This window comes from Gorilla gorilla, chromosome 2 (assembly GCF_029281585.2).
Source record: "Gorilla gorilla gorilla isolate KB3781 chromosome 2, NHGRI_mGorGor1-v2.1_pri, whole genome shotgun sequence".
In the NCBI taxonomy this organism is placed as follows: domain Eukaryota; kingdom Metazoa; phylum Chordata; class Mammalia; order Primates; family Hominidae; genus Gorilla; species Gorilla gorilla.
Window position 1 is genome coordinate 131,530,827 of NC_086017.1, and position 13,377 is coordinate 131,544,203.

The window sequence follows — 13,377 nt, forward strand, 5'->3', positions numbered from 1 at the left end:
TACACTAAAGAAAATGAAGGCTTTAGGGGGAGCAGCCCCCAGTCTTCCTGAGAGGGTATCAAGGATGACAGTGATGATCGCATATTGCACGATGCTGCCTTTGGGACTAAATGTTACACTGGAGGAATCATCAGGCAATCCTCAGGTCTTCAAATTCCCAGAGATGACTAATGTGGATAGTTGGTGAAGCTGATGAAGTATTGGATTTGGTCTATGACAGGTGAAGACATACCTATCACACAGGCTTCAGCTGGGAAGGACTGTCAGAGGGGTACCTAAATATAATTTTCTCAGCCTTTCTTGCTGAGAGTCTGGAGTACATATTTGGAGGAGGTTATGAGGGAGAAAGTGATGAATGCAAAATGCTGTGGTTAAATAATGAAGTATAAAATTGGAAAGAGATATTAACTTGTAAAGAAGGTGTAAAAGAAAAGACAAAAGGGTAGATTTTGCAAGATCAGCCAGGGTTTATCATGGAGAGAGAAGTAGTTGGCGGGTGACAGAGGTCACAAGTCAGAAAGATCATAAACTGCTACCTGGATGGAGCCGGTGTTCACAGAGACACTGAGACACTATTGAATTCTGAGGCACATCTCTCCCAGTGTGTGTGAAGACAAGGTCTCAAAGGAGCAGGGAAGATATTGGAGAAGAAATTCATTTGGTGGCTACCATATAGAAAGTGTTCAGGGAATTCAAAACAGAAGAAAGGCAACAAGTTCAAGGACAAAAGCAAAGCCATTCTAACCATAGGTTAGAATGGGAAAAATGGGAAGCAGGGAGAAGGGAAACAAATATGGGCTGAGGGTCTACTAGAAAACAAGCAGAAACTTCCAATGCAGCTATTATTATTATTGTCATTATTATTTTGAGATGGAGTTTTGCTCTTGTTGCCCAGGCTGTAGTCCAATGGTGCAATCTTGGCTCACCACAACCTCTGCCTCCTGGGTTCGAGCAATTTTCCTGCCTCAGCCTCCCGAGTAGTTGGGAATTCAGGCATGCACCACCACACCTGGCCAATTTTGTATTTTTAGTAGAGATGGCGTTTCTCCATGTTGGTCAAGCTGTTCTCAAACTTCTGACCTCAAGTAAGGCTGGTCTCAAACTCCCAGTCTCAGGTGATCCGCCTGCCTTGGCCTCCCAAAGTGCTGGGATTACAGGCATGAGCCACCATGCCCGCCCTGATACAGCTATTTTGATGCCTCTGTATTAACTCAAGCTTTTTAATCCAGTTGCTTCAAACTTCCTGGTCAAAATGTATGTCAACTATTTATGAAATAATGAATTAACATGTACAACTTATATATTTGACTCTCACGTAATGATGGGAGACTTCCAGTAATATTTTATTAATTTCTACAATATTTTTGGGTTTTTATAAGTATATTTTACTCATACAATCAGACAAAGCTAAGCTGGGTGCAGTGGTGCATGCCTGTAATTCCAGCACTTTGGGAGGCTCAGGCAGGCAGATTGCTTGAGCCCGGGAGTTCGAGACCAGCCTGAGCAATATGGTAAAACCCTTTCTCTACCAAAAATACAAAAAATTAGCTGGCCATTGTGGTGCACACCTGTACTCCCAGCTACTCAGGGGACTGAGGTAGGAGGATCATCTGAGCCTGGGAAGTCAAGGCTGCAGTGAGCTGTGATCACACCACTGTACTCCCGCCTGAGCAACAGAGTGAGACTCTTGTCTCAAAAAAAAAAAAAAAAAAAAGACAAAGCTAGAAAAATTCTATTAGAACAAGATTGTCTTCCATGGATATGTCACATGAACTCCAAAATAATTCCTATGAAAGGGTGTATTCATGTTAAATAAAATGTAGCAATGATAGTCAAGGCAATAATAATATATAATAAAGGTATATTACTGAGCATATTACACATCACACTCAAAGTAGAGTCACATCACATATTTTCTTTAAAGGTTAGGTTTAAAACCTAACCCCCCACCCCGAATAAAACTATGTAAAAGAAGTATGGCTCCACTGTTGTCCACACAACTATAAACAGATCTATGAAGATTTATTAAGGTTGAGAGGCTTAGAAAATTGTTGTGATCGATATGAGCAGGCAGGAGCCCTGGAACTCCCCAGCCTACCCTGTTAACCACTATTGATTTGATTGCTATCTTGAAGCAAAATAATAATAAATAATTATTTTTCATTATAAATAAACAATAATTTAAATTATCCAAATCTGCCCATGGACTTTTCTTATAATCCCTCATTTAGTTAACTTCATATACATAATTACTATACCCATATTACTTGAACCCACATGAGACTCAAGAATGAGGTGAAGTCAGGGTCCCCAGGTTCGTTGTGCAAGCTGTGCGCTGTGCAAGGGCCTTGTCCGACTGAAGGGGAAAGGGAGGAGCTGAATGCCTCATCTGTGTCCCTTTGCGTGGGGGACTGAGTCTGAGGGGTTGGGGGTTAGAATAGGGGCTGCATTTTGCAATGTGCTTAAAGGCAATATATAGGCCAGCTGGGGACCAGGGAGGATGTCTGCTTTACGCATTAAACTTCATACAAGTTTAAGGGTCAATTATTTAGACAAAATATCTTAGTTTCAAAGTGGCTATGAGGTAGATAGTATTTTAAATATCAATTCACATTTTTCCACCCTAAATTCCTCCATCCCTTCCTGTCCCTGGTAGAGAGGGGTGGTAACATTCAAGCAGATGCTTATTTCGCTGAGATTTCCATAATTAAGACAAGAGAGAGAACTGGGCAGGAAACCAAAGGTGTCTATAAATTATTTTGACTTTTGTCTTATAAAAAGTCTAAGCACTTAGGGGAGGGAGATTTGCAGGTATAGACAAAATGTCATGGTACAAAAAGGGGAAGCAGGAGATTTCCTTGGGTTGTGGAAAGTGGCGGGGTGGGGAGAGAGGGAGGAGAGAGAGAGAGTAGGAGGGAGGGAAAGAGGGCAGAAGAAGCCTTCAGAGTAAAAAATAATATAAAATGAAGAAATAAAGTTACCTGAATAATGTAAATTCAGGTAAATATAAATAGCTGTATCAGAATCATGGTTCTTGCCTATCACATGCCAGGCATTGTATGAAGCAGGTTCACACCTATTCTCTCATAATCTTCACAATAGCACTGTGAGGCAAATGTTATTATCCCATTTTACAATTGAAACATCATAGCTTAAGACACAGCTAGTAAGTAGATGGGCAGGGATGCAAACTCAGGTTTGTTTTTCTTCCTGCCCTACATACATATTATCAGCAACATGTACCTAAACTCAGGGACAAAGGCAATACACTGGGGTTCTCAGAAGGTTAAAAAAAAGAGCTCAGTCCTTTATAGCACTGGGTCTATCTCATTGCTATAGTACTGGTTCTGTCTCATTCTATCTTATATACTCTGCAAGCAGAGTACGTTAAGTAATAACGATAATCAGAGAAAACGCCCACTATTACTAGACCAAAAGGAGGAAACTCCTAGAAAAAGAATGGAAGTCCTAGGTCTGAAGAGACTGTGGTAGTGATCTGAGATCACAATAGACTTGCATAATTCAGCCCAGATAGCAAGACTCTCACCCCTATGCCAGATTTCAAAGGCCTCTCTTCAAAGATGTCTGTATTGAATGTATTTTCTATATTTTGTGGTAAGTTTAGATTAAAAACAAAAAAAAACCTATGAGCATGTAGATATTTTGACCAACGTATAAAATGTAAAATATTTTGACCAACCTATAAAATTTCCGCTCATCCAATTCACCTGAGCAGTTCCAGTAAGTCTGAACTACTCCTGTGTCCATCTATATGCCATTAGGCTAGAAAAATACAAGCTTATGTGCGCATGTGCACACACACACACACACACACACACACACACACACACACACGCAGACTGTTAATCAAGTTTATCCTAAAGTTGCCTCCTTACATATTTTAAGTTCTGCCTAAAGGTTTCTCCATACATAGTGAACCATAACCTAATTGGATGTGTAACCTACTCTTGTGCCAATCATTGTGACACACTGTTAAAACTGTGTTCAAGTAAGTCATATGCCGAGCTGCAACCAATCTGGCTATTTCTGTACCTCATTTCTGTTTTCTGTACATCACTTTCCTTTTTCTGTCCATAAATCGTCTTCTACTAGTGTCTGCACTGGAGTCTCTCAGAACCTATCCTGGCTCAGGTAGAATAATTTGTGAATTGTCCTTTGCCCAATTAAACTCTGTTAAATTAGATTTGTCTAAGGTTTTTCTTTTAACAATATGTATATACATAATCAATCCATCAGTTCCAAAATTCCCACCTCATATCGTTTGGCTGTGTCCCACCCAAATCTCATCTTGAATTATAGTTCCCATAATCCTCACGTTTTGTGGGAGGGACCTTCATGGTGGGAGGTAATTGAATCATGGGGATGGTTACCCTCATGATAGTGAGTTCTCACAAGATATGATAGTTTTATAAGGGGATTTTCCCCCTTTCGCTTAACACTTCTCTCTCCTGCCACCATATGAAGAAGGAGGTGTTTGCTTCCCTTTCCGCCATGATTGTAAGTTTCTTGAGGCCTCCCCAGCCATGCAGAACTGTGAGTCAATTAAAAATATGTCCTTTATAAATTACCCAGTCTTGGTTATTTTTTTCATAGCAGCATGAGAATGGACTAATACACCACCCAAGTTTGAGCAGAAAACAGACACACTTTAGCATTTATTAAAATAATACTTTAAAAAACTATCTATTTTTTCCAATGACCATGGTATTCTATTTAGGTATTTCTAGTCAAGGCTCTGGGTATATGATATGCTTTGATTCACAGGACCAGGTTACCTGGTTAGGATCAGGATCAACTTCATCCCAGTTGTGAGTGACATGGCCTTCGTCAATGGATTCAAAGGGCTTGTGAGAAACTGAAGGTAGAATCCTATACAGCCAGCTAGAGGGAAAAACATACAAGATATACAAGCCTTAGAGTAATGTTCTGAGTGATACACAGAATGGCTCAGGCAGTACCATCAGGAAGACACTCAAGTCAACAACAACCTGTGGGCTCTAATGTGTGAAGCAGTGAAGCAATGATACAGCATCACTTTTTATGGCCATCTGCTGCCCACAGCCCTAGCCTCTTCTCACTTTTTCATTCCACCCATCATGCTTCAAATGGACTCTGACTCATGGTTATTTCCATGCTGCCAAAAAATGAAGAATTGTCTTTTCTAAAAACTATAAGGGAAGGGGAAGTACCTTGAGGGATATCTGTGTAGGAAAATCCATAGAAAAACATTAGCTTATGTGTGTATCATAGGATGCTAGTCCTTGCTCTGGAAGGCAAGAACAATGAGTTCTACGCAGCTTGAGAGAATATGGGTGGTATCTTTGTTATTTTTGAAATAGTAAATCAATTTTCTCCTTTAAAATTACAAAAGTAATACATGCCAAAGGTAAAAATAATTCAAGTAATTAAAAAGTCCTGAAAGGTAAATGGCACCTTCGTCCTCCACTTTCTTCAGGGCTATTCCTCAGAGGCATCAGAGCTTAGTGATTTTCTTATATATTTCTTATATATTCTTTCAGATACGTCCAATGCATTTCTAAACAAAATTATCAGATCGTTTTAACTCTTTATTATCATACTAACAACGTGTGAGAGTGCCTGGTCACCCACATCTTCACAAATCTGGAGTATTATTAAAAATTTTAGTGTTTTAGGTGAAAAATAGTATCTCATTTTATTTTGTATTTCCTTTATTATGAATTAGAAAATACAAAATATTTCCAAAAAACAAGTCTATTTGTTTATTGGCTCTTTACAGTTTTTCTATGAATTACTTGTGGAAGTCCTTTATCATTTTCTATTGGGTTTGTCTTTTTGATATTAATTTATAAGAGAAAAAGATTCTGGAAAGGCTGTGGAGAGATAAGAATGCTTTTACACTGTTGGTGGGAATGTAAATTAGTTCAACCATTGTGGAAGGCAGTGTGGTGATTCCTCAAAGACCTACAATGAGAAATACCATTTGACCCAGCAATCCCATTACTGGGTGTATACCCAAAGGAATATAAATCAATCTGTTATGAAGATACATGCACACATATGCTTATTGCAGCACTATTCACAATGCAAAGACATAGAATCAACCAAAATGCCCATCAATGATAGACTGGATAAAGAAAATGTGGTACACATACACCATGGAATACTATGCAGCCATAAAAAGGAATGAGATCATGTCCTTTGCAGGGACATGGATGGAACTAGAAGCCAATATTCTCAGCGAACTAAAGCAGGAACAGAAAACCAAACACTGCATGTTCTCACTCATAAGTGGGAGCTGAACAATGAGAACACATGGACACAGTGAGGGGAAAAACACACACTGGGGCCTGTTGGGGGGTGGGAGTTGGGGGAGGGAGAGCATTAAAAAAATGGCTAATGTATGCTGGGCTTAATACTTAGGTGATAGGTTGATAGGTGCAGCAAACCACCATGGCACACGTTTACCTATGTAACAAACCTGTGCATCCTGCACCTATACCCTGGAACTTAAAATAAAATAAAAATAAATTAACACTTCTGTACTCCAAAATTATAAGAGTGTATGTCCATGTTTTATTGTAGTACATTTATGCCTTTATTTGTTTTTCTTTCTTTTCTTTTTAAAGTGTGTCCTCTCTACCAGGACCAGATCTCAGGCTTCAGGAAGGGAAGAAGACTCTGATAAAGGAATCTGAAAGGACACCAGGATGAGACCTTCCAGAAGTTGGAAGGGACATTGAAGCTCACTAAGAGCGACCCAAGTCCTTTCAGAGGGTACTACCCTGACAAAATACAGAAGGACAACGGAAGACCAGACCTGAATCAACAGGCTTTGGCCCTTTCAAGACCAAGGACAGTCTACCTCAGTGAGTTGAGTTGGCCTGGCCCAACATTGAGCCATCTGGGGGAAAAAGGGCTAGATCTGTTTAGTTTCCATTTGATTCCTCCATCTCTTGATGACGTGACCTCAGACCTTGGTCTTACTAAGCCTCTCCAGCTCCCAGTATATGAAGTTCAGAGCATGTGTGTATGTCTTGGAACCACCTGTGTGATCCTGGGAGAGTTACTAGACTTCCTGAACCTTATGTTCTCCATCCTTGTCGCCTAAGATTGTTGTGAGAACTCAGAGAGTTTGTGTACCAAAAATGCCTGGCATACAGTAGCTGCTGGCTTATCATGTGTTTGTTAAATTGCCTTTCTTCTCTTAATCTTCTGAATTTTTATCACAGTCCACATTTTCCAAATTCTCTCTCCAGACTCTTGCCTTTTCAAGACCCAAGGGATCAATCAGCTAGCTAATCTGATAAAAATTAATCCCTGATAGGTAGGTAGGTAGGTAGGTAGATAGACTCTTTAATAGTTTTGTGGTGGCCCTGTATGCTATGGTTCAGATGAGTAGTAACTGAGAATTTCAGGCTGGCCTACTTATGGATAAGACTGGTCCCATCTTCCCACTGGAGATTTTGAGTGGGAAGCATTTCCACAAAATTCTTGTGGATATCTTTGAAGAGTTCTTCTAAATAGATGGGTGAGCCATACCTAGTGTCCCTTACTTTTTAGCTGAGTTTATAAAACTCCCCAGGCAGTACTACATTGCCCTGAACAGAGATTTAATTCTGATTCAGGGAACAGTGCCAGCTTCTTAATGAAATGCCAACAGCTCCTTTTCAGCCTGCTGGAACAAAGCTCAGCTCCTGCTGGCTGAAGATATTGCTGAATAATGGGGACAGGCTGCAGAATCCGGAGACCAGGTGGCCTGTTAGGGAATGGGCCATAAAGTCAAGAACATAGTCATAGAGGACAGGTTGTCATAAATTAGAATGGACAGAATTATCTGCGTGCTTATCTTACCCTATTTGGGCTTACAGAGAGAGAGAGAGATGATTAAATAGTGAAGGAATTATCCCCTGATTTTTGACATGTATAGAAATCTTTCTCTATCTCTTCCTCTTCCCACGCATATATCTATTGAGAGAAAAGTACTGTTGATACTGACATTGTAACATAGCACTTGCCACATATCATGCCCAGTTCTCTTGACAGCCTCCTAGAGATACCCTGGAAATGAGGCAGAAACTCTGCTATGATGGCAATACTTAATGATAGTTATCATGACAATAACTAGCATTAACTGAGCACTAACCATGTGCCTGTGGCAATGTGCTAAGCTAAGCTAATGTGCTTTACACACATCCCTTCTTTTAATCCTCACCACAGCTATGAAATAGGTACTATAATTATCTTTGTTTTACGAATGAAGAACTAGAGGATCCAAGAGGGCAGATGATTTACCCAAGGCCACAGAGCTGGAAAAGGAGCCAGGATTTACACTCAGGGGGCCTGCCTCCAGGGCGGCCATGATTAAACCTTGCAATCTTTATCATTTGTGTGGTCCATTATAGTTTTTTACTTACTATCTCATTTGCTTCTCAGAAGGACCTGTGGAGATAAACCCAGGCTGCCCTACTAAGCAGTACAAGACCACATGCCCTTCTCCCCGAGTCTCTGATACCAGCAGCATTCCTCTTCACAAATACCTCAGCCTAAAATTTTTATAATTAGACACTATTTGTTTAAATCATAACACTTACTGCCTCCCAAAACTATAACACATACTGCATCCTACCTGCCTGATATGAGTTAATCAAGGGATTACGTTCATTGACCTGGATGTAGGATTAGAGCAAACATGGAACATGGCACAGTATGTAAATGAATATTCTGGTTTCTAGCAAAGGCGAATACCAGAGTAAAAACCTTATTAATTCAAACCACAGTGGGCCATAATACGTGACTTTTTAACTATCCAAGCTTCGTTTACCCAACATTTTCTTGCAAAGAACATACCTCTAGTCAGCTGAGAAAGATATTGCTCTGAATCTTCCATAATTGCGACTTAGTCATTATAAAACAAAACAAAACAGGTAAACCCCAAGCCAAAACTCAACAGGACAGTCTTTAGAAGAAGGCCAAACTATTAGGAATATTTCCTTCTGAGTATAGGAGATAATTTGTAAATGGAACTGGACATGTGTATTTTCCCAGCTCTGTGCAGCTTTCCTTCACCTTCTTCCACCAGTCACTTGGTGCTAGCTGGCAGGAAGTTCATTCTCTTCTGACCATGACCCAGACCATAGCCTATAAGAAGCAGGATCTTGGGCAGCTCTGGGAGGCTGTGGCCCAGGGGAAGGAGGCAGCACAAAGTCCCTGTCATAGTACCCACAGTCTGCAGGTCAGAATTCATCTAATCCTTGTACCTTCTCTTATTGGTGCTCCGCGGACAAGTGAAAGCCGATCCTGAGAGCTGCTCAGCATAGAGATTATAGGGGCAGACCTGAGGATTATTCTGAAACAAAGGATGCAATAAACAATATTACTCCCATCCGAAAAGCATCCCACCTTCCCACCAACCAACTCAGTAGGGGGATGGGGATGCTCTGGGCGACTGCACATGACCATCTGCAACCCGATATGTTTCTTGTAACAACTTTTGATGTGACTTGCCCCCCGATTATAAAAGTAATATATATTTATTGTAGAAAATGTATAAACTATATGATATCACCCATTATCTCACAACCAGAAATAACCAAGCATTCACATGTTGGTATTTTTCCTTGCATTCTTATCCTCCAAAATTGTGACCCTATCATACCTGTAACCCTGTAATAATCAGGCATTTTTTTCTTTTTTTTTAAGAAATGAGGATTTTTTTATGCCATGATACAGCCTGCAAAAAGTTTTGAAAATACTTTTGTTTCCTGTGTTGTTGCTTTCCTAACCAGCACTAGTATGAACATCTTTGTGCATACATGGGAAAGCACCTTGTTATTTTATCATAGTGCTCACATCCATGGTGTTCAAGGGGAATATGAGGGATTCTCTTTAACCCTGGATTTTTGGGGATCCTACTGGAAACCCTACAGTTAATTTTACTAGTTTGGATTGGCTGCTGTGCCACCAATCCAATTTTAATCTTTGTGTTGTCATTGCTCTGTATCTTCATTGTCCCTATGACTTGGGAAACCCCTAGACAGTTCACAGGCTAGATTGGAAGAGCCACGGTGGGTGGAGGCACTTTGGCCTGAAAACTAGTCATCCAGGAATAGGATTCAGAGCTCTTCTAAGCACTTTATATGCTCGTACCTGTCCTTCTGGCAGGGAACCTGGGCAGCGAGGATCCTCTGAAGAACACTCATTCCCAAATCCAGAAATGTACTGTAGGTGACAAAGACACAAATGCCACCATTAGCAGGATTTAAAGAGCATTTCAGAAAATTGGCAGTTTACTAAGGTAAGAATTTCTATATGGACCTATGTTTGTGTATGATGTTCCACATATAATATCTTTACTGTGTATTGACATATGAATCATTTAGTGAAGACAATATGCTTTCTGTGAATTTTAAAGACTTCTAATTAATCAGAAGAGTGCTGGATACTGCATAGACTTCTCCACCCTTAGCTGTACTTAGCTGATTTATGGGTCTACACTGTAACCTCCCTGAACTTCAGACTCCATTTCCCTTTCAAACTCTGGGAAAAAAAAGAAAAAGCATCCATGAAGAGGTGTGTGGGTCCAACCCCAACAGCAAAACCCTCTCCAAACTAGCCTTGCTGCAGGCAGAATCCTCTGCTATCTGCCTCATCTATGGAACACATCTATATTTGTGCGAATGCATGAAAATAAAGTTTAAAGATATGGGTGGCCTTCAGGAGACATGCCAGCCCAGAATCTTTTCACAATGACACAATGGAACCTACTCTGATTGCCATCTCTTCACTTTACACCCAGAGAAAAAAAAAGTTAAAGGGTTTCTCAACCAGGTAAGTCATGGAGAGCCCCTGAAACTTACTCTTGCAACACTCAACACACTTGTGAGTTCTTGTGCACTGTCTGGCTTTTTTGCTAGCCTATAAGCTGCATGAAGGCTGAGACTATGGCAGTCTTGGCTCATAGAAGGTAATCAGTGGAAATTTGTCGATTGATTGAATTTTTCCCTTAAAGCCAATTCTAATGTAAGTGTATGTGTGTTGCTGTAAATAGGGTTAGAACCCTTTTTGCTCTAACTTAAATACCAATTGATTTTAGCCCAGGATAATGAAAATGCAGTCTTGCTCAGCAAGCAAAATGTAACCATCTGAACACAACTCCTTAAGAGATATAAGAAGGGTGGAAGTGGGTGAAGGGTAGGCCCTCGAGAGTTCTCAGTTGTTGCGGGAAGTCTGGGACTCCAAACGGAGGGATCAGCTGAAGCCATGGCAGAAGTTCGTGGATTGTGAAGATTTCATGGACATTTATTAGTTCCCCAAATTAATACTTTTGTAATTTCTTATGCCTGTCTTTACTGCAATCTCTAAACATAAATTGTAAAGATTTCATGGACACTTATCACTTCCCCAATCAACATCCTTGTGATTTATGCCTGTCTTTACTTTAATCTCTTAATCCTGTCAGCTGAAGAGGATGTATATCGCCTCAGGACCCTGTAATAATTGCATTAACTGCACAAATTGTACAGCATGTGTGTTTGAGCAACATGAAATGTGGACACCTTGAAAAAAGAACAGGATAACAGCAATTGTTCAGGGAATAAGAGAGATAACCTTAAATTCTGACTGCTGGTGAGCCAGGCAGAACAGAGCCATATTTCTCTTCTTTCAAAAGCAAATGGGAGAAATATCGCTGAATTCTTTTTCTCAGCATGGAACATCCCTGAGAAACAGAATACGAGCCAGGAGGTATAGGCTTATAAACAGCCCCCACCAGGTGCACCTGTCTCTTATGGTCGAGACTGCAAGGGTGAAATAGACCCCAGTCTCCCACAGCGCTCCCAGGCTTATTAGGAAGAGGAAATTCCCGCCTAATAAATTTTGGTCAGACCAGTTGATCCCAAAAACCCTGTCTCCTGATAAGTTGTTATCAATGACAATGGTGCCCGAAACTTCATTAGCAATTTTAATTTCGCCTCGGTCCTGTGGTCCTGTGATCTCACCCTGCCTCCACTTGCCTTGTGATATTCTATCACCTTGTAAAGTACTTTATGTCTGTGACCCACACCTATTTGTACACTCCCTCCCCATTTGAAAATCCCTAATAAAAACTTGCTGGTTTTTGTGGCTTGTGGGGCATCACGGAACCTACCGACATGTGATGCCTCCCCCAGATGCCCGGCTTTAAAATTTCTCTCTTTTGTACTCTGTCCCTTTATTTCTAAAGCTGGCCGACGCTTACGGAAAATAGAAAAGAACCTACGTGAATATTGGGGCAGGTTCCCTGACACTCAGTGGTGTGGAGATGTAACAAGCCTGGATGTGTGAGTGATGATCAGACCAACAACAGTCTGTATTTGGAAGAAATATCAGATGTGAATGTTATGACCTAGGAAGCAATGGAAGTGAAAAATTATTCTTTTTGCCTTCAGACTCAATATTTTGTATATTTGAAAATTTGTCAACACAAAAAATACTAAGTTATATACTGATTTGTTAAAAGCAGCAGCATGCAGTTAGGATGATATCTTTGGGGAAATGGCAGAGACCATCCAACATTCTGATTCTCCACTGCATCCAATTTTCTTCTCTCAAAATGAACCCCATGCTCACCATCAACAGGATTGAATTTGAGCTGCTGAGAATTGGTAATAACCCCAAATTATCTTCAATTCTGTGAAATGGAATTTTAGACCAGCCTGTGACTGAAGCCACTGGGCATTACAGTGCCTTCGCTTTGTTCAACTGCCGCATTGTTTCTCTCTGCAAGAGAGGAAGGAAGGCTGGAGTACAGCTGAGCTTTCTGGCAGGCACTGGTGGAGTTACTCATTAACCTTCCCCATTCTTTGTAACTGGTGGCCTTAGAAGAGGGTTCAGGGTTATGTGTTTGGAACACGAGTTAGTATAAATGTTTCTGAAGCACTTGATTCAGACTGTGCTTTAAAAAATAGGAAAGAAAGTAGGAAGAACAGCTGATGGTTTGGAAGGGAGCCACCAAGCACCAAGAGGTGTGAGTTCTGAATCCGTTTCTCAATCTTAGCTGCAGGGCATTGGCTAAAGAGGAAGGTGAAAACTGCTGAGTCACTATCAAATCAAATGGTTTTTCTAATCCCCTGAGAGAAAAAGTACAGAGTTTATTACAGCTTTAAAATGCCATGCCCCTCACAGCCAAAGGCATCTGAATTAAGGAAGCAGTATTCGCAGCTGCTTTCTCCAGACATTGAGCTCAAGGACAGAATCTGAACTCTGCTTTTCTCAGCTGCGAAAATCCAAGCATTCATTTCCAGCTGGTTCAGTGCCTATGTAAAAGTATATTGTGTACAAAAATAAGATTAAAAAGCTAACATTAAGCAAGTGTATTTGTATGTTTTCTACAGTTCG

The 13,377-nt window shown here is 40.5% G+C and overlaps 1 protein-coding gene across 1 annotated transcript in view; it reads right to left on the bottom strand.

Moving 5' to 3' along the window:
• Positions 1 to 13,377, bottom strand: part of HGD (homogentisate 1,2-dioxygenase) — a 54,028-nt gene that overhangs the window by 37,411 nt on the left and 3,240 nt on the right. Inside the window, exons 2-4 of the mRNA XM_019024678.4 lie at positions 10,150 to 10,221; positions 9,261 to 9,349; positions 4,797 to 4,902 (exon numbers count right to left, since the gene is read on the bottom strand). Of these exons, the coding sequence (XP_018880223.1) occupies positions 4,797 to 4,902; positions 9,261 to 9,349; positions 10,150 to 10,221 (267 nt within the window). The remainder of the gene's footprint in view (positions 1 to 4,796; positions 4,903 to 9,260; positions 9,350 to 10,149; positions 10,222 to 13,377) is intronic.